Below are 20,339 nucleotides of genomic sequence, written 5' to 3'. Positions count from 1 at the left end.
TTATTAACTCTGATTTTTGCCCTTTTCCTCTCAAGTAAACCGTGAATCGAACCGTCTAATCATTTTTCAACAGTCAAGTGTTTGGCAAAAAAAAAACCCTCCCGACGCCCAGGCAAGAGCACGAAATGTACTTCGAGATGCTAAGCTACCGCTAAGGGGGGAAGCGAATCTGAACGGAAATATTCATTATCAATGTGCGTTTCCAGTCCCGACGGTTCTTTTCTCGGCCGCCGCCGCCACCGTCCCGACCCCACCTTCTAGAAAACCCAGGTGACGGGGACCCACTGGGGGTTTTTGGAAACGGTTTCCAGGGCGGCTTTGACGGAGCGGTAGGTTTCATCCAGGTTGTTGTTGACGATGCAGAGGTCGAAGTAGTGGCCGTAAGCCGCCTGGATCTTGCCGCTCTCGTCGCACGTCCTCTGCAGCTCCTCGTCCTGCGAGGGGGGGAAAACACCCATCCCGGCGTTACCCGCGGGGCGTGGCACGAGGACACGCGTCTTGCGGTCGGCGCGGTCGGCGAACGCCTCTCACCGTCAGGGTCTTGGCAGCCACGTCGGCCTCCACGGCTGAGCGGTTCATCGCTTTGAGCACCTCGAATTCCGGAGCCTGAAGGAACACCATGAAGGGCAGGAACTCGGAGGTCCTCAGCACTTTGAGGGACTGAAACGAAAATCCCATTAATCTGTGAGGGGGGGCTTGATAAATAGGCGTCTCGGTGCCGACTTGCCGGTGACAGTGATTTTTTTTCTTTTTTTTTTTTTTTCCACTGTCTCACAGAGGGAACTGTTGACGTGCCCTAAAGCAAGGCACATGACACACATCTGACTCAAGAGATCATTACTTTTTTTTTTTTTTTTTTTTTACTGGCATTCAGCGTCTGCAGGGAGCCATTCTGGTTTAACTTAGCAGCCATGAAGCAGGAATCACCGAACGTGTGTGGGACTTCAAATGTGAGTAAAAACCCCGATGTTGCAACGGTGACAAAACACGGGCCTCTTTAGAGAGCTGACAGTGAGCCTGTGAGCTACTTTTCAAATGACCATGTGAAAATGATCTACCTCAACTAGAAATGCTGAATATATATTTATTGATATATCTACTGAGTATATTTAACACAATAAATGTTTGTGGATCTTGCATGAACCCTTATGGCACACTACAACAGAGTACTTTTTTGGTAAATACCTCATTCTGATGACTTGAATGGAGTCAGCAGCATAGTTGAAATTAGCTGGGAGAAAAATGACCGCTGTCCTGATAGCTGGGATTTTAGCTCCTTTCTCCTTTCTCCTTCTCGGCTCACTTTTCGGATTTTTCAGTTTTGTAGTTTTTATGAACGGTCTGAAAACGCCGCTCCACGTTTCCCTTTTTCGGTATAGCAACTGCAAACCGGCAGATGAGGCGAACACACTTTGAAAACGACATAGTAAAAAAAAAGTCGACCTCCCATTCCATATGGAAGTGATACGTTTTAATCTTTTTACTTGGTCCAGCTCCCACACTCATTTTTATACCCATAAGTTAGGAGACATAAATTGGAGGTTAAGTCGCTAGCTCGCTAGGTGCACGTGCGCAGTGACGCCTGTGTCAGAAAAGGTCGGATTGAACAGACCGACTGTCAGTCGAGTGCCAAATTTCATAGTGAGGATGACGGGCTGACGTTGACGTTTTAATGCCATGCGATCTACACACACTACCTTTGCGATCGACCGAACATATTGCGCACACCTGTCCTAGAGGATCATATAAATACTAAAAGATGGAAAACCCTGAATTTTCCCCCCATGGTGCATCTCCTTTTTCCCAAACTGTAAGGCTACCGCCGCGGTTCAAACATACCTGAGGGTTGGCGTCCAGTATGCAGACACGTCCTGCCTCCACCACCTCATGTATGGAATCCATCTTGGTCCCGTACAAGTTGCCGTCATACTCTCCGTGTTCCAGGTACTGGCCGTTCTTGATGTCCGCCTCCATCTTGCCGCGGGAGGTGAAGGCGTACATTCGACTCTCGCGCTCCCCCTTTTTGGGCTTCCGAGAAGTATCTGGAAGGGGCGGCGAGGGGAATATTGTCAAACTGTGTTTATTTCAAATCGCTTTACATTTCCGGTGATTTTCAGTTGAAAATCCAGCCAGTAATTCGTTAAATTATTGAAATGAAAATCCCCGCTCCTTTTGTTATGGTATCATACATGGAATCGTGGTTCCGAAAATTTGTGGATCCCTGAGGAGAAGCTTGTTCTTGAGTCTCCGTCGGCCCACGCCCTGAGCGCCGATCAGAATCAGGGTTTTCCTCTTGAACGGGGGAACCTTGGCCACCTCCTCGTAGAGCAGTATCTCGTGTCGGTCAAACTCTTGCGCAAATAAAACAAAGGAAAGATGCATCTCACGGGCGACAAAATGAGCGAAAAGAAAAAAAAAATCTATTTTCTAAATATGGCTTCTTACCTGCATTCTTGGTGGTCACGTACATCATCTTTTTCTTCTTTTTTCCTCCAACTCCGGTGCACAGATTCCCTGTCAAAAAAATGTGCATTCATGAAAACAAACAGTTAAAATCATGTTTTTCAACTGCAGACGGACGTGAGTGACCTTGTCCTTCAAGCTTTGGGAAACGTGCATCTTCTGATTGATGAAACTGTTTTTATTCGGAAGTTTAAAGTTCAAAATACTAATAAGCGCTGACAATGACAGACTATTCATTCATTGGCTATCCATACTGCTTGTTCTGCAGGATCCTATCCAAACTGTCATTGGCGCTAAACTACCGCGACACCTTTCACTCTCAGCAGAATTTCCATCCCTCATTAAATTGTGTGTTACATGCATTTAATTCCTCTTATACAAACCGACTAGCAGTACCTTTTGCTCGCTCTAAGTGATCTCAGGCAAAACTGTTCTCAGTTCTACTACCTCAGGTGGAGCAAACTTCCAGAAGCAACAAGACTAGCATCATCTCTCTCAACCTTCCAGAAACAGATAAAAACTTTTCACTTTCAGGACTATTTACTGCACTGATGCTTGAACTGCCCCAGATCAGGTTAGGCACCAAGTTAGGCTATGCAGTGTGTGTGTGTATGTGTACGTTTGTGTACGTCTTTGTCAAAAAAAAAAAAAAAAACAACTCACTAACCCAAGCTTACTGTTCTGTATATTTCCTGTGCATCTTGTATTTGCAAGTGTTATTTGCAGTCCTTATGTCCTCTATTGTAAGTCGCTTTGGATAAAAGCATCTGCCAAATGTAATGTAATGTAATGTAATGTAATTTCACATCTTTTACCTGCAGGCGCCAGCTCCACGTCCCTCTTCACAAACGCCTTCCTCTTCTCTTCCAGCATCTGACTGGGAATCAGGCCGGCGCTCCCGCCCTCCACGTGACGCGCCTGCGTGGGACGACATGATGCGCAGATTTGCTTTTTATTTTGGCTGAATATGAACCAGTCAGAGAAAACGGAGAATGCAGATATTCGTGCGGGTTCTCCCGACACCTCACCTGCCACCAGTTGACGTCGTCCTGGTTGACTATCTGCAGGATGTCGCCCGTCTCGAACCTTAGCCCCGCCTCCTTGCAGGGAATCAGGTTGTCATTGGCTGGGTTGTAGTCATAATGACATTTGAAGAACACCTGGAACAACACGCATATAAAGTACTTAAATGCACTAAACCAAGGGTCGGCAACCTTTACCACTCAAAGAGCCATTTAGATCCATTTTCCCACAGTAAAGAAAACACAGAGAGCCACAGAACCCCTTTGAAATTTAAAATGAATAAACACAGCATATAATGTTTTGGGGTTTTTTTTGCCTTCATGCTATGTATAAACAAAATATGTGTTGCATGTTTATAAAATCAATGAACAACTGCAGAGAAAACTAAATTATATTTTTGCATGCAACAAAAAATTTTGAACTCAGAAAAAAAGACGTTGGGTTGAAAGTTACTTTTAAGCAGAATACTCATTGTCTATTTGAGTCATTTTATTTTTATTCATGAAAAAAATTATCCACTGGCAGGAAACCGAAAATGCTGTCCTTTCTGTGTGCCGTCATCCTTTTACTGGCGCGTGCAGTTGCCAATTAAGAGCGACAAAAATATTTAAATTAATTCTATTTATATGTTATAAGATTGCCATTTAAATTCCATTTAAAAAATTAACAAAAAATTTTGAACTCAGAAAAAAAGACGTTGGGTTGAAAGTTACTTTCAAGCAGAATACTCATTGTCTATTTGAGTCATTATATCTTTATTAATGAAAAAAATTATCCACCAGCAGGAAACCGAAAATGCTGTCCTTTCTGTGTGCCGTCATCCTTTTACTGGCACGTGCAGTTGCCAATTAAGAGCGACAAAAATATTTAAATCAATTCTATCTATATGTTATAAGATCGCCATTTAAATTCCATTTAAAAAATGAACAAACTAAAATAAAATACGTTTTAATTAAATACTCGTAATTTATTTTCAAAAGCCACAGGGAGCCGCGACAGAGGGATCAAAGAGCTGCATGCAGCTCCGGAGCCGCGGGTTGCCGACCCTTGCACTAAATGACATTTCTTTCCGTTTCCGTGACATTATGTGGACAGTGAATACAACTTGTGGTTCACAAGTGGCGAGAGGATACGAAACGGGAGGACGCCTAATCGGGTCATCGATAAGACCGCTCGCGATTCCCGAGTTACGGGCTTCGTGGAGCTGCAACTCTTTACACTAATTTCTAATTTTCTCTGCGCGATTGTGCAGAGAAGCCTCAACCCCCACACACACACTCTCCTGCCCCACAGTGCTGTGATTTGTGCCGGTAATCACATGAACCCATTGATTCGACCCCGATGAGGATAGGGTTGTACTGCACCAAAGCCGCCACTAGGGGGCGCTGATGTCACATGCTGGAAGTCATGATAATAAAAAAGGAGCTGAGATCAGTCGTCTTGCCTCGTCCACTACCATGGAACCGGCTTTTTAAAGAACTGCAAAACACTTTAAACCGCTTCTTTAGAGCTTCAGGTCAAGTTTTCTTGGGTTTTTTCTGTCGGTGAATTTAACCGATTGGCTATCCGTTATCGGTCTTGGCTCATGAATTCGACTCAGCTCCAAGAAAGAGAATTTCTCCCGCGGCGCTCGGGACGATGTTGCACCTGTCTGGGCGGTATAGCGTCACGGTAGCTGGGCAGTATCTTCAGCACGACGCCCCCACTGGCTGCCTGCAGCTCCTCCTGCAGCACTCTGGGGTCCTGGCCAACCTCTCGTCCGTTCACCTGCAAGCAGCACGAGACACTGAAGGTCCACGCCAGGGGTCTCCAAACTTTTTCCTGAGAGGGCCAAATAACTTTTCCCTTCTCTGACGGGGGGCCGGGCCAGTTTGTAACAAAAAGTGTGACAATCGCAGAGGTGTCTAAACTTGAACATTTATTGTTTTCCAGAAAGCCACACATTAACCAAAAATTAACCCTTTCTGGGATCTTGACAGGAAAAAAAAAAAAAAAAAGGAAAAAAAAATCAGAAAATAAATAATAACATTACTAATGAATAAATATTACCATTTATGAAATAAATAATAACCAAATAACCCTATTCAAGTTTTTCACAGAAAAAAAGACCAGCAGGCTATGAAACCCAACTGAAAGACCTTAAAACACTTGATAGCCTTAACTTTGACACTTTATATTTTATTGTATTTCTTATTCTCCCTCCTTCCTACTATTATCTATTATTGTTATGTTTTGCTTGAAACTCTGGCACAACAATTTCCTTCGGGATAAATAAAGTTGTTCTTATCTTATCTTGATACCAACACGACACATGTCACTACCAATATGGTTGTAGACAGGATTTTATCCCAGTAGATTTCATTATGATTAAATTTGTATCATTATTGCATTATGATTTTAAAATCCTAATGCATCTCTGGTATTGCTCAGGGGCCGGGCAAAATGTGGAGGCGGGCTGTAGTTTGGGGACCGCTGGACACGACGGGTTTTTAAAAAAAAAAAAATGGATAGCGTGGTTTTCGATTAATAAAGAAACGCATGAGAGTTTCTTTTTGTGCCATTAGTTTGAATCTGTTTGGGCTTGGAAAGTCCGTTTTAAATGCGACCCGTTTCTAATCGGACAAGACAAAGAAATAGATTTTCCCTCTCGAGGTTCGAGAGCAGCTCGAAGTGATGAAGCCAAAATTAGTTCCACATCCTCTCATTTCAATTAGAGGACGCGACCGTGAATATCCATCTGTTCCGGAGCTGTCGGGTTGACTTTTCATATCGCGGTCGCGGGTCTAATGTCCAACTTCGGTCTCGGTCCAAATGTCCGTAACACGAGCGGAGAGACATTTTCTTAACCTCGCCTCTCACCTCTTTGATGATGTCCCCGATGCGCAGCAGCCCTTGCTGGTCGATCATGCCTCCGTGGAGAATGCGCGCTATCACCAGCTCGCCGTCCTCCACTTTGAACGTCACGCCCTGAAACACATCCGTGAAGCCCCTTCTGTGTTCAGTTGATAAGAAGTTTGGCGAGGAATTGGAAACTTTCCGATATCTGCTGCCGCAAAATCACTTCGCTGAGCATCTCCATCGTGTATTAGCGTACTCGGTACCAGCACAATAACAACTCAACTTATCAAACGTCTAAGTTCGTAAAATGTAATTCATCAATAATGTATAAAAATATTAAAACATAAGAGAATGTGCGGAACAAACTGGTTGTATAAAGTGTATACAGTATTCCCTTGTTTTTCGCGGGGTTTACGTTCCAAAAAGAACCCGTGAAGTAGAAACCTTTTTTTTTTTTACAATTATTATACAATTAAATACTCTATTATACATTGAAAAGAAAGAACGAACCATTTTACAGGCTCAATCATTTGTTTCACAAATAAAAGTACCGTGCTTTAGAAACGTTTTTTTCAACAAATAACTTCTGTACTGTACTGTCAAATAATAATTTTAATCATCAATGTGAACAGAAGGCTTCAAATTTTGGAGATTAGCACCGCCCGCCGCGACCTGAGTAATTGGATTAAACGGGAGAAAATTAAAAATGATCATGAAAAAAATACAAAGTACAGTCGGACTTTGGAACGAACGGAAGATACATTAATTCCGTAATGCCGACCTACAGCCGCATAGCTTTTACCTTCCCTTAGCGTGTCCAGAAGTTTAACTTTATCTGCGATAGATAGCATCTTCCGCTGCCTTTTGGGCCCTGCCCGTCAACATTATGGGTTTTAGAGAAACTCGAAATTGCGAGAGAATTTGCGCGTACGTAATGTAAATTTGGCAAAGCTGTTTTACGTACCTGCACATATTAAACTGCAACGTTATTGACGCACAGGTAGAGAAGAAGCGGGGTGGCTTTTTAGCCAATCAGAACGCAGAACACAACGCACGATGCAAATCCGTGAAGTAGCGAAACCGTGAAAAGTAAACCGCGTTATAGCGAGGGATCACTGTATACGGAAAAGATAGGACGACAGAGGAGGTCTGGGGAGTTTTTAGTAACTTAGTCACTACAAACTTTAAATTTAACTTGCACACTTTGCTGCTTTTTATCACTAAACCTAATTTAGCAACTGGTCCTCTTTTCAGAATGATCAAACCGACCCCTTACTGGCTTTGAATGACTCTTCCGAAGCCTCGTGCGTTGACATTTCTCCATAAATGTCTCACAAATGATGCCGTTCTCACCGAAATTCTCGATCTCTTTACAGACAAGTCGGCGACACGCACACTTCGCCTCGCTCATGTTTTTTTAATCGTTTTCGCCGGGCCGCCGAGTGGCGCAAGACACGTACGACTGTTTTTAAAACGCCAATACACAGACAGCTTGTTCCGCTTGCTTGTAACTCAGGTCTGGACTTGTATCTCCGAAGCAAAAATCGACTAAGCGGAAGCTCGTATCCGTAAGTCAAGGTTCCCCTGTAAAAGCGCTGCTTTAAACATTGTATTTCTGTCGTTCTGCTTGAAATCAGAGGTTTGGAAAACACCTACCAGATGCTCCCCTGAGACTTTCCGTATGCCGACCATACGAACGGCGTCCTGGAGCAGGGGGGCGTTGCTCGGCTGCCCTTCTTGGTCCGACTCATGGCTACCGAAGTCACAGGGACTGGGCGGGGGGCTCTCAGCCACCTGGGACGCCACCGAGTCATGAGTCTCCAGTAGAGACTGATAACACCAACGAAGGGGGGGGGGAAATACAAATTGCATGTGTCAGTGATACAGATGGAGGAAATAGAAGACGGGATGTGTGTGTGTGTGTGTGGCACCTGAAAATGCGGTTGTGTTAGTATGCGGGCGAGCTCTGCGGCCGAGTCACAGTTGTGTGTGAAGGGGTCTAGATCTCTGAGGATCTCCTGCAGGAGCTCCACGTTGTTCTCCCGCACAGGAGACAGATATTGCTCCTTCAGCAGTCCTTCCTCTTCCTCCTGACACACACACACACACACACACACACACACACACACACACACACACACACACACACACACACACACACACACACACACACACACACACACACACACACACAGATATATGTATAAAATAATTCTGTTGTTTCTCAAGGAGTTTAAGTAGTAATGCTGTTTCTGTGTGTGTGTGTGTGTGTGTGTGTGTGTGTGTGTGTGTGTGTGTGTGTGTGTGTTTCTGTGTGTGTGTGTGTGTGTGTATACCACACCAAAGGGCACTCCATGATGCCTTTGAGGTAGATAAGGTCCAGGTCATTGGCGGTGGTGGAGCTGGTGGTACTGTCACTCATGGTGTCCTGCACCTGGGGTACTGTAACACACACACACACACACACACACACACACACACATATATTTATATGTACAAGCAAATGATTTGGGGCTATGCTTAGTGAAAGAAGAAAATGACTGAGGCTGTAACAACAGTTTTCAGTGTCCTTAGAGTTGTTTTAGGACAGACGAATAAATGACGTAATACTAGGAAGAAACATCACAAGTATTTTAAAAATCAGTTCCAAACTGATTTTTTTCTTTTTCAACTCAAAACTGTCTGCGAGCCGGAAGAGCCGTAGGTTCCCGACCGCTGCTGTAGGTGTTCCTGACATAATAAACACAGGTCGCAAACGCTGCGTTTGGAGGGTGCGAGGGAAGACATAAAAAGTGACAAAAAGTGAACGGTCAGAGGAGCGACGGAGGAGTAAGAGGTCCAGTCTCACCAGGGTCTGTCCTGGTGGAGGCCACGGGCATGGCAGTGCTTCGGTCAATCTGAGAGAGAGGGACACAAAAGTTTTAGTGTTTTTATCCAGCGTTTGCCTCGGCGAGTCACGACTCGGGCGCCGTCACGCCCGATGTCGTCTGCGAGAACCCTCGAGGAGTGATTCGGATGCGGGGAGGAGATAAATATCAATTTTCCTCCTCCGTTTTTATAGCCGTTTTACTGGCGGGATCAAGAAAAGCACCATTTGCGCGTGTTTATTAAACAAACATGATTCTATTGTTTTTTCCAGATCATGCGGTATCTCAATGTTTATCACGACTCGGTTGTTTTGCGTCGGTATCGACGTCGGCAACGACCTTTCACGGCACGCAAACTGAAAGGTCACACCCACAAATATATAATCATATTTATGATAATGTTTACGCTCTTCCATATTTAAAGGCACTGCAGACAGCAAAGTAGGAATTTCACCGTGCAGCAAAACACAGGTTTCTACACCGTGCACGTGATGATAAAAGCTTTGAATCTCTTGTTTCTAAGCGGAGAAAAAGCAGATTCTCTGTAAAATTTAAATCGATTTAAATCGGGCCGAACTGGAACGGCTGTCCTTGCCAAGCACATCAGTTGGAGATGCAAAACATTTAAATGATGTCATCATCCCATCGCAGATATAGTTCATAGAGATGAGAAATCGGGCAAAAATTTAAAAAAAAAAAAAAAACTTTGATTCTGCATCCTGATTGGTTCAGGAGAAAAGGGCAAAACACATCCTCGGAATAATGCGAAATACTTTCATTTTAAACAAATCAGGATCTTCAGGAGGTCTAAATATTATCATAGTGATTACATAAAATTGCAATTTCTTTTTTTTCTTAAACCAGCAAGTGCTTGAAATGAGCAACATTTCTGGAACATTTTCAATAATATGCAAATGTTTCACCCCACCCCTCCTCCAGCCAAAGTAAAGAAAGAGCGCAGCTAATATATGCACCGCCACCACAATAGACAGCATTATGAGGAGGCAGAACCGACACTTTTGGAAAGGAATAATAAGTGTGTCCACACATATTTCTGACACTGGGATCTGCATAACTGGTGGAGAGAAAAATAAGTTTTTTTTTCTTTCACGTCGCATCTGAAAGATGCATCTTTGGAGATAATACTTCAATTTGGGGTTTTTAAGTATAGTATCAGGGGAAGAAGAGTATTTCTCAATATTTAATAGTACTGGAACTGCGATGCACCTTTGTTTGTTTGTTTGTTTGTTTGTTTGTCCTGGTGGAATCAATGGAAAAAAAACAAAAAAAAATAATCTGACTTTTAGGGAATCACCTCACGGCCACGACCTCCCACTCACATCCACGCACACGCGTGACTTTCCTCCTCCATCACCGCCCTGCCTCCCACTATCCTCCATCTGTTCCCGTGTTGCAACCCATCTTCTCATGCTTCATATTTTCGGTCACGCGTGAATATAATGAGACATGTTTCGTGCACGTGAGCGTGCGTAAAACCGCGCACCCACGCACAAACAAAACAAAGGGCGGCCGCACACCTGCTTCCCACCGAGGAGACAACGGGACCCCACGAAAAAACACGGATTCAAAACGCCACGGCCCGGACGTCACGCTGCAGGAGCCGACCTGCGTGGGGACGGAAGGAGGGGGAATAAAAAAACACGTAGCGACCCGTCGGTACCTGTCGTGGAACGGGTGCGTGTTCCGTGGACCGTGGCGTGTCGCGTGATTCTTGTTGTCGTCCAGCCTCTTCTCCGCCTCAGGCCACGGAAATGGGATGAGAAATGCAAATGACTTCCGCTTTCACTTCAGAATAAAAGCTTCTGCAGTCATTGGACCTTCACCCTGATTGATTGATTGATTGATTGATTGATTGATTGATTGATTGATTGATTGATTGATTGATTGATTGATTGAGTTAGGTTGAAAATGAAACTGAAACTACTTTTTCAGCACATTGCATTTGAAATATATGTTTCTGGCTCTTAAGTCTATGGAGACTTACAGGACTGTCTCAGAAAATTAGAATATTGTGATAAAGTTCCTTATCTTCAATAATGAAATTAAAAAAACAAAAATGTTATACATACTGGATTCATTAGAAATCAACTGAAATATTGCAAGCCTTTTATTATTTTAATATTCCTGATTATGCCTTACATCTTAAGAAAACTCAAAAATTCTATCTCAAAATATTAGAATGTCATGAAAAAGTAAATTTTTGTTTTTTTAATTGCATTACAGAAGATGAAGAACTTTATCACAATATTCTAATTTTCTGAGACAGTCCTGTACTCACTGAAGTTCCATATGGAATAGTCTTATATTTAGCTTACTGTGTGTGTGTGTGTGTTTGTGTGTGTGTGTGTGTGTGTGTGTGTGTGTGTGTGTGTGTGTGTGTCCAAAAGGTCAGAGCTGGTTTTGGAGTTGTTCAGTATACCTATCACATTTTTGATTCATTATTTTAATGTGCTGAAATCTACATCATATATTAAACTGATACAAACAGTTGGGTCAGATCCTTGTGTTCTTATAATTTGGGTAATTTTCTTTTTATCGGCTAAAATGTGTGTGTGTGTGTGTGTGTGTGTGTGTGTGTGTGTGTGTGTGTGTGTGTGTGTGTGTATGTGTGTGTGTGTGTGCGTGTGTGTGCATACAAAAGATCGATTGAAATCGAAGTCATACTGAATTTGTGATCATTTTTAAATGCACTTTTTTCCATGCATGTACTACTTTATTCCCTCTTTCCTGGCACATTGTCAATTATCTATTTATTAAAACTCAAAATGCAAAATATTTTGTGTGTTTCATTGTTTATTTTCTTGAATCTAAATATATATGTTTATCTTTTGGGTTTGTTTTGCAGGCTTGGAAAAATGGCTTCACTGGAATTAATTTAAGCTCCAGTAAAAGTATTGGTGAAAAAAATTATAGTATAATTGGTACTGAATCTTAATCTGCACTTTGATATGTTGTCGTATGACGTCATAGCCGGACCAAATGTAGATTTCTATGTCAAGCTACTGAAGGATACATTATTTTGGGAGGTAAAATTCCTTGTTTTTTTTAAAAAAAGATGTGTCACTGGAATTAAATTAAATTAAATTAAATTAAATTAAATTAAATTAAATTAAATTAAATTAAATTAACAAGAATGCTAATAGTAAGAATGATAAAAATAATAATGATAACAATCTCACATCAAGATTTTATTGATATGAAGTCATGTTTTACATCAGCCAGCAATGGTAAAACTAAGGAAGGTGATCTGTGACATCAGATGTGCACGCAGAGACATTGAGGCATTTTAATGAGCAGCTTCGATTTCATGTCCTTTTCAATAGCAAAATAGGTACAATTTTCCTTTTAATGTAAGAAACATGCGGGGTGGAGCTTGGTGACGGTCGGTCATTGACGGGGTCAAAGGTGAGAGGAAATGATGGCGCTGCAGGGGTTTTGGAATAAACCCGGAGGGGACGTCCGGTGAAGATGGAGGAGCCGGGGTTTGGCGGAGTCACCACATAAACGCGTCATCGTATCTGCGAAAAGACACAAACGTGAAAGCTCTCGCCGCCGCCGCCGGCGGCACCGACCCCGAGTCACCGCACACACTCAGGGCCACGGCGGCGCCCACCTCGATCTCTGATCCCTCATGCTGCTGCCTCCGAACAGCAGCTCTGCCACCGCGTTCTCCTGAGCCGCACGTTTTCCGTACCTGCGAACCAAAATAGGAGAGCTGGTTTGAAGCGCGGGAGCGTTTCGGTCGAAAACCACCAAAGCAGCTCAAACGTTCCTCTGGCTTCAGCGAGGTTTGACATGCCTATTCCATCTCGTACGGTGCACACACACACACACACACACACACACACAAAACGTTATTCACATCGTTCCTATGATGGGTGCACATTAACTTTATGAAGTTGTCCTCCAAAAGCAGGTTCCCCAGCACAAATATTATACCTTAAGGACCGGATTCCTGTATTTTAATAGACTTGCTGTGTGTGTGTGTGTGTTCGCTCAGATGGCTTCTCTTACCACTTGCTCCACTAGCCCTTTAAATTTGATCTTGTGAGCTGGGAAACGATGAGTTGAATCCTGATTCTAAATTGGATATTGTAAAGGGGACAACTTAAAATGATTTACCTGCATCCTCCAGTTTTTCAGAGTATTTTTCCTGAAGCAGGAGTGCCATGACCCGGATTCGAACCGGGGTTGCTGCGGCCACAACGCAGAGTACTAACCACTATACGATCATGGCTGATGTAGCACCGGTCGTGATAACTTCGATTGTGTCAATAGCTGATGAGCTCAAAATGATGAATAAACAAATTAAAAAGAACTAAAATGAATGAGTGGTGAGAACGGTCGAATCGCCAGGAACACAGCTGATCCCGTCCTTCCCTCCGTCAGACACGCGGGTGGAAACCCGAATTACAGCTCGCCTGTCCGACATCTCAGATTAGACGGCAACTAACCACCTGAAGCTCAACCTGGACAAGACCGGGCCGCTCTTTCTCCCGGGGAAAGATTGTCCGCACAGAGACCTGGCCGTGGTACGGCCGACCACAACTGCGAGAAACTATTCTCAGGGAACGTCGCAGCGGTCGCGCGTTCCTGCAGATTCCTCCTTTATAACATCATAAAGAGTCGCAGATTCCTCACGGAGGATACGGTGCAGATACTCATCCGGGCTCTAGTCATCTCCACCCGGTGTCGGGGGTGTTCAACCGTCCCAAAATCTCCCACACAACTCCCCTTCTTACGTCCCTACACTGGCTCCCGGTAGCCGTCCGCATCAAGTTCAAGACCCTGGTGCTCGCCTACCGGGCGGTGAGTGGGACGGCCCCGTCTTATCTCCAGGATATGTCGAGCCACATGTCCCCGCCCGTCCCCCTCCGATCTGCCCCCTCCCATCGCTTCGAGCCCCCGGCCGCCGATCGAACCGGTCTCGGCTCTTCTCGGTTCCTCGGCGGTGGAACGAACTCCCGACGAAGGTCAGAACAGCAGGGTCGCTGCCCATCTTTCGCCGTGAGCTGAAAACATACCTCTTCACCAAGCACTACCCTATTAATCGCACTTAGCCCCCCCCCCCCAAAAAAAAACAACAAAAAAAAAAACAAAAAGTGAGTGTATTTACAGGACTGTGTCAGAAAATTTGAATATTGTGATAAAGTTCTTTATCTTCTGTAATGCAATTACAAAAACAAAAATGTCATACATTCTGGACTCATTACAAATCAACTGAAATATTGCAAGCCTTTTATTATTTTAATATTGCTGATTATGGCTTACATCTAAAGAAAACTCAAAAATCCTATCTCAAAATATTAGAATATCATGAAAAAGTAATTTTTGCTTTTTTAATTGCATTACAGAAGATAAAGAACTTTATCACAATATTCTAATTTCCTCAGACAGTCCTGTATGTATATGTATCTGCGATGGCTATTTAGCTGAGTGGTCACTTCTGGCTTTCGACGACTGGTACTTCGGATCTTCGGTGACTGAATTGCACTTTTTGTAAGTCGCTTTGGATAAAAAGCATCAGCCAAAAAAACTGTAATGTAATATAATGTAATGTGTCTACCTCTGCCGGGTGATCAGGTTGATGTAGTGTCTCAGCGCGGTGTAGTACTTGGCCAGCTCTTCAGGCGGAGCATCTTCTCCGGGGTTCTCTGGTTTGGGCGGGTAGGCGTCCGCCAGCATCCCCAGACACACCAGGGCGCACAACACCGCGGCCGCCAGCGCCGTCCACGGCTTCAGCATCATGGCCAACTTTTAGGGCGCAAGAAGTCGGAGGAGTTATATTTGCACGGGTTCTACCATCATTATTATTATCTTTCTGCAATCGGTATCATGCAATGTCATGTTTTGGAGCAGAGCTGGATGATGGCGTTTTTTTTTTGTTTTTTTTTTATCCGGCCCGCCAAACTATTTTCTTTGAATATTCTAGGAAGTATTTTCAATCAATATCGAATTTAGAAACTTCTTATTTTTTCCTTTTGTTTAATTTTGTATGGAGGACTGCATACAAAACAATATTGGTACAATTATGTGATCGTTCATGGTTTTAAAGTATAAATAAAATGCCAAAAAATGCAAATATTTAAGTTGCCATTTTCTTTTTGTTCAATTCTCATGATACCTAGTTGGCCCGCGTATGAAAATTAAATAAAAAACGTGGCCCGCCAGCCAAAATAATTGCCCACCCCTGTTTTAGAGCATTTCAACTAATAATTTACCCCTACGATAAACCAGTGAGATGGTAAAATGTCAAAATACCGGCTTGAATGATATTAGTAGAGCATTCTATAACATCTATTTAGCCCAATTACATTTTGAAGGCTTAATAAATCACACATTCATTCATACACTGCTGGAGCTGATAAATCTTCATAAATCTTATTTTAAAATGTTCAAAAAATGAGTTTTCATGTGTAAAACAGTAGGAATGAACTGTTTGAAAAGTTGTCCCACTGTGTTTGTAGAAGGACCCTCGGTTGGGAATATTGTCAATAATTATAGAGTTAAAGTAACGCTTGTTATGTTTTAATGGGACATTATATGAATATTAATGACTCTTTTTCTTTTGTCAAATGCAGACGCTGTATTTACTTTACCGCAGAAATTAGAACAAACCAGACTATCTGTTAATCGATCGGGTGACGATGGGGACGATATCATTTAACAGAAAAAAAAAAAAAACAAGCAAACACACAAAATCAGCCAAAAAAACTAGTCTAAATGTCTTCTTCTGCCACAGAAAGTAAATTTGAAAACTTACCTTGTGAAGATGTGAGAGGTGGTTGGAAGTGGCGGGACGTCTCTCTCTCTGTCTCTCTCTGCAGCGAGATCCCGGTCGCTTCTGTTATCGTTTTTGTTTTTTTTTCTCTTTTACTCGTCTTCTTCGATCGGTCCCGGTTCTCTAAGTCGCGGCGCCTTAATTCGAATCTCCTGCCGAAGGGATTTATATAGTTGTCAGTCACCAAAAGAGGGCGGGCGGGAACCACCGCTGTTTAATGTTTCCGATCCGGACGAGGGGGGGGTTGAGATTCCGCCAGCCGGGCGGAGGTGATGATTATGACAGAGATATTTCTGAGGCTGTCAGTCAAATAGACGATTGTGAAGGTGGTTGCAGATCTTGTCGCAGGTGTCCTTTGGGTCTTTTAGACGATACATGAGAACATTTTGTGTCCATCAACTTCCTCTCACGGTCCAAAAAGGCAAGGCCCCAAAAATTGCCCGGACATGTGACTTGATGACTTGTCTCTATGTGTCAGGGGTGGGCAATTATTTTGGCTGGCGGGTCACATTTCTTATTTAATTTTTATGCACGGGCCAATTAGGTATCATGTAAATCAGGGGTGTCAAGCTCAAATACATAGTGGGACGAAATTCAAAACTGGGATGAAGTCGTGGGTCAACATTGATATTTATTGAAAAAAATCTTCCTCCAGATATAAATATGAACCTTTTCATATTAACCCAAGCAAGTTTTGCTTGAAAACTAAATATGGAACAAGCATAGCTTAATACTATACAATATTTAACTTAATATTGCACACGTGCAAAGTCCTGTTTTCTGGCTAAGTAGCAGGGTGCCAGTATTAGCATAAGGTTGCCATGACTACGGTACACAGAGGAGAGGGCGTTTATGGGTCCTGTTGTGATTTTTGTGCCAAAACACCAGCAGAAAATTCTGGGATTTATAGAATTAGCGGTACATGCACTGCGGGCCAGCTTTAATAGTCATTTGGTATGGATTTGCAGGCCAAATATTATTACAGCGCCGGCCAACTTTGGCCCACAGGCCAAAGTTTGACACCTATGATGTAAATTGACCAAAATGAAAATTGCGATTTGAATATTTACATTTTTGGGCATTTTATTTCAACTTTAAAATCATAAATGATCATATAAATGTATTGACATTATTGTGTATGTATCCATACAAAATTAACCAAACGAAAAAATAAGGAGTTTCTAAATTCAATGTTGATTGAAGATACTCATTAAGATATTAAAAGAAAATTGCAAAAGAAAAATAACGGTCCGTAAAATGCCCAAGTCTGCCATATGTGATCAACACGGTGACCAAGCAGAATAGGTGATAAATTAATTCAAAATACAGAAATTATAGTCATTAAGGGGTATAGAATGAATGTAATGCATAAACACACACACACACACACACACACACACACACACACACACACACACACACACACACACATTATGGTCCAGTGATACACCATCTTGTCGTATTTTCGTCACAGATTCATCAATCCCAGACTGAAATCCACAGAATTGTGGAAGGATTAACATGTCGCACACATATAAATAAGAGGAATTTTCTCAAAATAAGGTATATTTGGAAAAAGCCTGTTTTTTTAAAGACGTGCGTGCTGATAACTGTCAGCGATAGCGTTGTTTTTTCTTTTTCCTTTTTCTTTTTCTTTCCTGTTATCAGCGTGGGTTAAATGTTTCCTGCCACTCTCCCCCTCCGCTTTCAGAGATTCTAACCTTTACCGAGTCGATACCATCTGCGGCAAAAACACGGACGCTCTTTCTGAGATTTTTCTTTTTTTTTTTTCATCTCTCTAAATACATAACGTTCGCTTTGTATCCGGAAGCTGTTTGGTGTTTTTCAGTCGGAGAGATTATAAGGAAAAATAAGTTATTTTTGGGTCAAAGCAGTGGATTTGTGGCGGTGTGAAGATCAGCGGAGAAAGGGGTGGAAAGGAGAAGCCTCACAGCGGAGAAATAACTCTGTTTATTTGATTTTTTAGGATCAACATCTTTCTTCATTGTCTGTACTCTTCAGTTCTTGGCGTGCACTGATGGCTTTTTGCAGCAAAAACTTTTGCAGGAAAACACTTGGGGAAGAGGCGATCTAACAGCACGTCCTGCATTTCAAAAATTTCAAAATATTTTTACTCAAAATGTAAAACGTGCGCTCATTGTATTTGAACGGCGATCCTGCACAGCCTCTAAAGTTTTCATTGAGGTCCAAAATGAGAAAAGTCAGGACGTGCAGACCGGTCGCCTCCTGCTGGTATTTCAGTTTTGAGATGCGACGACATTAAAACGCCGCCGATCCCGGTCCTGTTAATTTGATCTCAGCGCGAGATAATGTCTGCCGTTTGGCCTTTTCAATCCCGGTTTGCAGCGGCCTTGGTGCTGGGAGCCGTCATGAAGTTTGACAAGAAGTGTTAATAAAAAGAGTGAAAATAAACTAATTGTGAATATTCAAGGTGAAGCCTGTTGGTCAATGAGAGTCAGACTCGGTTTCGGTTTAAATCCGATCTCAATTTCGTCTAAATCGTCTAAATTTTAGACGATCGGTCATTTGATCTGACTGTCTTCGCTCCACCTCCGACCCGCGGTGCACGTCCAGGCACGTACGGATTCACCGAGTCGATATCAACACCACGAAGCCTGAACCCACCCGAACAGGAAGCCGTCGGAAAGAAGGAAGTTTCAATAAAAAACAGATGAGGATCGTTTGGCGTCGCTCAAATATTTCAATGATTTAATAGAAAAGTCTTGATTTATGCGAACACAATATCTACAATGAAACGTGACGTGGTGGTGATTTTATTTATACGTAGCACCGAAATTATTCGCAGGCAATTCGGAGGGTTCGGGTTTTAGGGGAGAAATTTGAAATTTGCCGTCATTATTATTATGAAAACACAGAAAAAATGTCATTTCAAGTCATTCTTTTCTTGTTGTTCTTATTCACTCCGTCAGCCGTCGCAAACATCTCAGCGGGAGGCCGCAGAACGAGGCTGTTGTTGTCGAAAAATGATAAGTCTAGTCTGGTCGCTTGTCTTTTTTTGGGGTAATCCAGGAGGCGGGTAGGCGCTTCTGACTTGCTTCAGAAGCTGGAGGATCGCTAAGGTTTCGGCTCCCTGGAGGTGTCCACTTTAAAGCGCGGAGGTCGACCTCCGAACCGGTAGGATTTGGTAATGATCACGCGGCCATCCTCGCGTATCAACGTCAGAAAGGTCGGACGGTTGAGTCGCTCCCACAGTTTCCTCTTGATGGTCTGCCCCAGGGCCATGCTGTAGGGATAGAATTTCCCCGCTTTCGTCCTGCGAGGAGCAGCAGAACCAAAAATGTGAGACGCCAGCCGCCGCGAAGTGCATCGCAAAAGCAGCGGTTACGCGATCGGAAACGGGAACGACATACATCATGGAATCCACGACGTCGTGGTAGATCTTCTGGTACCCCTCCACCGAGTGGTTGTGGATGTCCAGCGGTTTGTCCTGGTCCAGGTGAGATACGGACAACGGGTTGGAGCCGGGAGGCACGCGGGATCTCATCGCCGGGAGGTCCTCGGGCGGGATCGGAGACCGCGGGACCAGATGCAGACCCTCTGGAGCTTTGGGAGAAAGGCAAGGCCTGGAGATCTGCCTCCTGCTCAAGAAGCTCTCCGGAGCCACCTGGGGTTTGAAAGCGATTCGGGCAAACCTTGACTTAGGAACGACGAGTTATTTCGACTCATTTTTCCTCCCGGCCGTGTCTCACCTCCCCACAGTGCAGTTTGTCCAGGTGGGCGACGATATCTTCCCCTTCTCTCAGCCACCGACTCCCTCCGTCCTCCTCCTGCCTCGTCGTCTCGATCGACTCCTCCATGGATTTTGGTCGCGAATCGGTATAAACGCGCCGTATAAACACGATTGATTTCACAGCCGCGCGGTGACGTCATGCAGTAGTAGAGGTGACATCACCTAATGACGGAGGGAAGGGTACTGATGTCACCCCAACTTTACTCAGAAGGGGAATGTAGATGAAACAATAACTATATATGATAATAATACATTCATGTACTAATTCAGTGAGGTACCCGAGAGGAATTTTGCGCCCGTCCGACACAAATACACCAGTAAATAATGTATGACAGCCCGTACTCGTGACATGACAGCGAAGCCTGTGAGGCCGCCGGACCGACGGATTCGGGGGTCCCCGTTCGGAGCGACGTCTGTGAATGGATGTGTGACGTTCTGTGAAGTTTCCACCTTATTCAGTTGATGTCAGCTCGCCTTCGCTCAGAGTCCACGGCACATCACAGCATCGCCAGCACCGACCCTTTTTTTTATTTGTTTATTTATACTATTATATTTGGTTAGTATGTTTACGGCA

General features: G+C 43.5%; 2 protein-coding genes and 1 non-coding gene across 3 annotated transcripts; all 3 read right to left on the bottom strand.

The window, feature by feature from the left end:
* Positions 1-136: 136 nt before the first annotated feature.
* On the bottom strand, positions 137-10,947 carry mpp2a (MAGUK p55 scaffold protein 2a). The gene is made up of 14 exons (XM_086171119.1): positions 10,873-10,947; positions 9,173-9,221; positions 8,666-8,766; positions 8,256-8,414; positions 7,981-8,154; positions 6,346-6,453; positions 5,134-5,253; positions 3,492-3,623; positions 3,279-3,381; positions 2,446-2,514; positions 2,190-2,351; positions 1,840-2,042; positions 532-660; positions 137-434 (listed from the first exon to the last, which is right to left on the bottom strand). The coding sequence occupies exons 2-14, from the start codon at positions 9,201-9,203 to the stop codon at positions 258-260; spliced, it is 1,668 nt and encodes a 555-aa protein (XP_086027245.1). The 5' UTR covers positions 9,204-9,221; positions 10,873-10,947; the 3' UTR covers positions 137-257.
* A 1,619-nt stretch (positions 10,948-12,566) lies between these two features.
* pyya (peptide YYa) lies at positions 12,567-16,117 on the bottom strand. The gene is made up of 4 exons (XM_086171118.1): positions 15,976-16,117; positions 14,779-14,966; positions 12,826-12,906; positions 12,567-12,730 (listed from the first exon to the last, which is right to left on the bottom strand). Exons 2-4 carry the CDS (start codon positions 14,958-14,960, stop codon positions 12,706-12,708), a joined length of 288 nt encoding a protein of 95 aa, XP_086027244.1. The 5' UTR covers positions 14,961-14,966; positions 15,976-16,117; the 3' UTR covers positions 12,567-12,705.
* Positions 13,378-13,449, bottom strand: trnah-gug (transfer RNA histidin (anticodon GUG)). Its single transcript has one exon. It is a non-coding gene; the product is annotated as a tRNA-His (tRNA).
* Positions 16,118-20,339: the final 4,222 nt, after the last annotated feature.

The sequence above is a fragment of the Fistularia commersonii genome, chromosome 23, assembly GCF_037954325.1.
Source record: "Fistularia commersonii isolate RoL2024-O1a breed Wild chromosome 23, RoL_Fcom_v1.0, whole genome shotgun sequence".
In the NCBI taxonomy this organism is placed as follows: domain Eukaryota; kingdom Metazoa; phylum Chordata; class Actinopteri; order Syngnathiformes; family Fistulariidae; genus Fistularia; species Fistularia commersonii.
The sequence above is the reverse complement of the archived record's forward strand: the minus strand, read 5'-3'. Positions and strand labels throughout refer to the sequence as shown.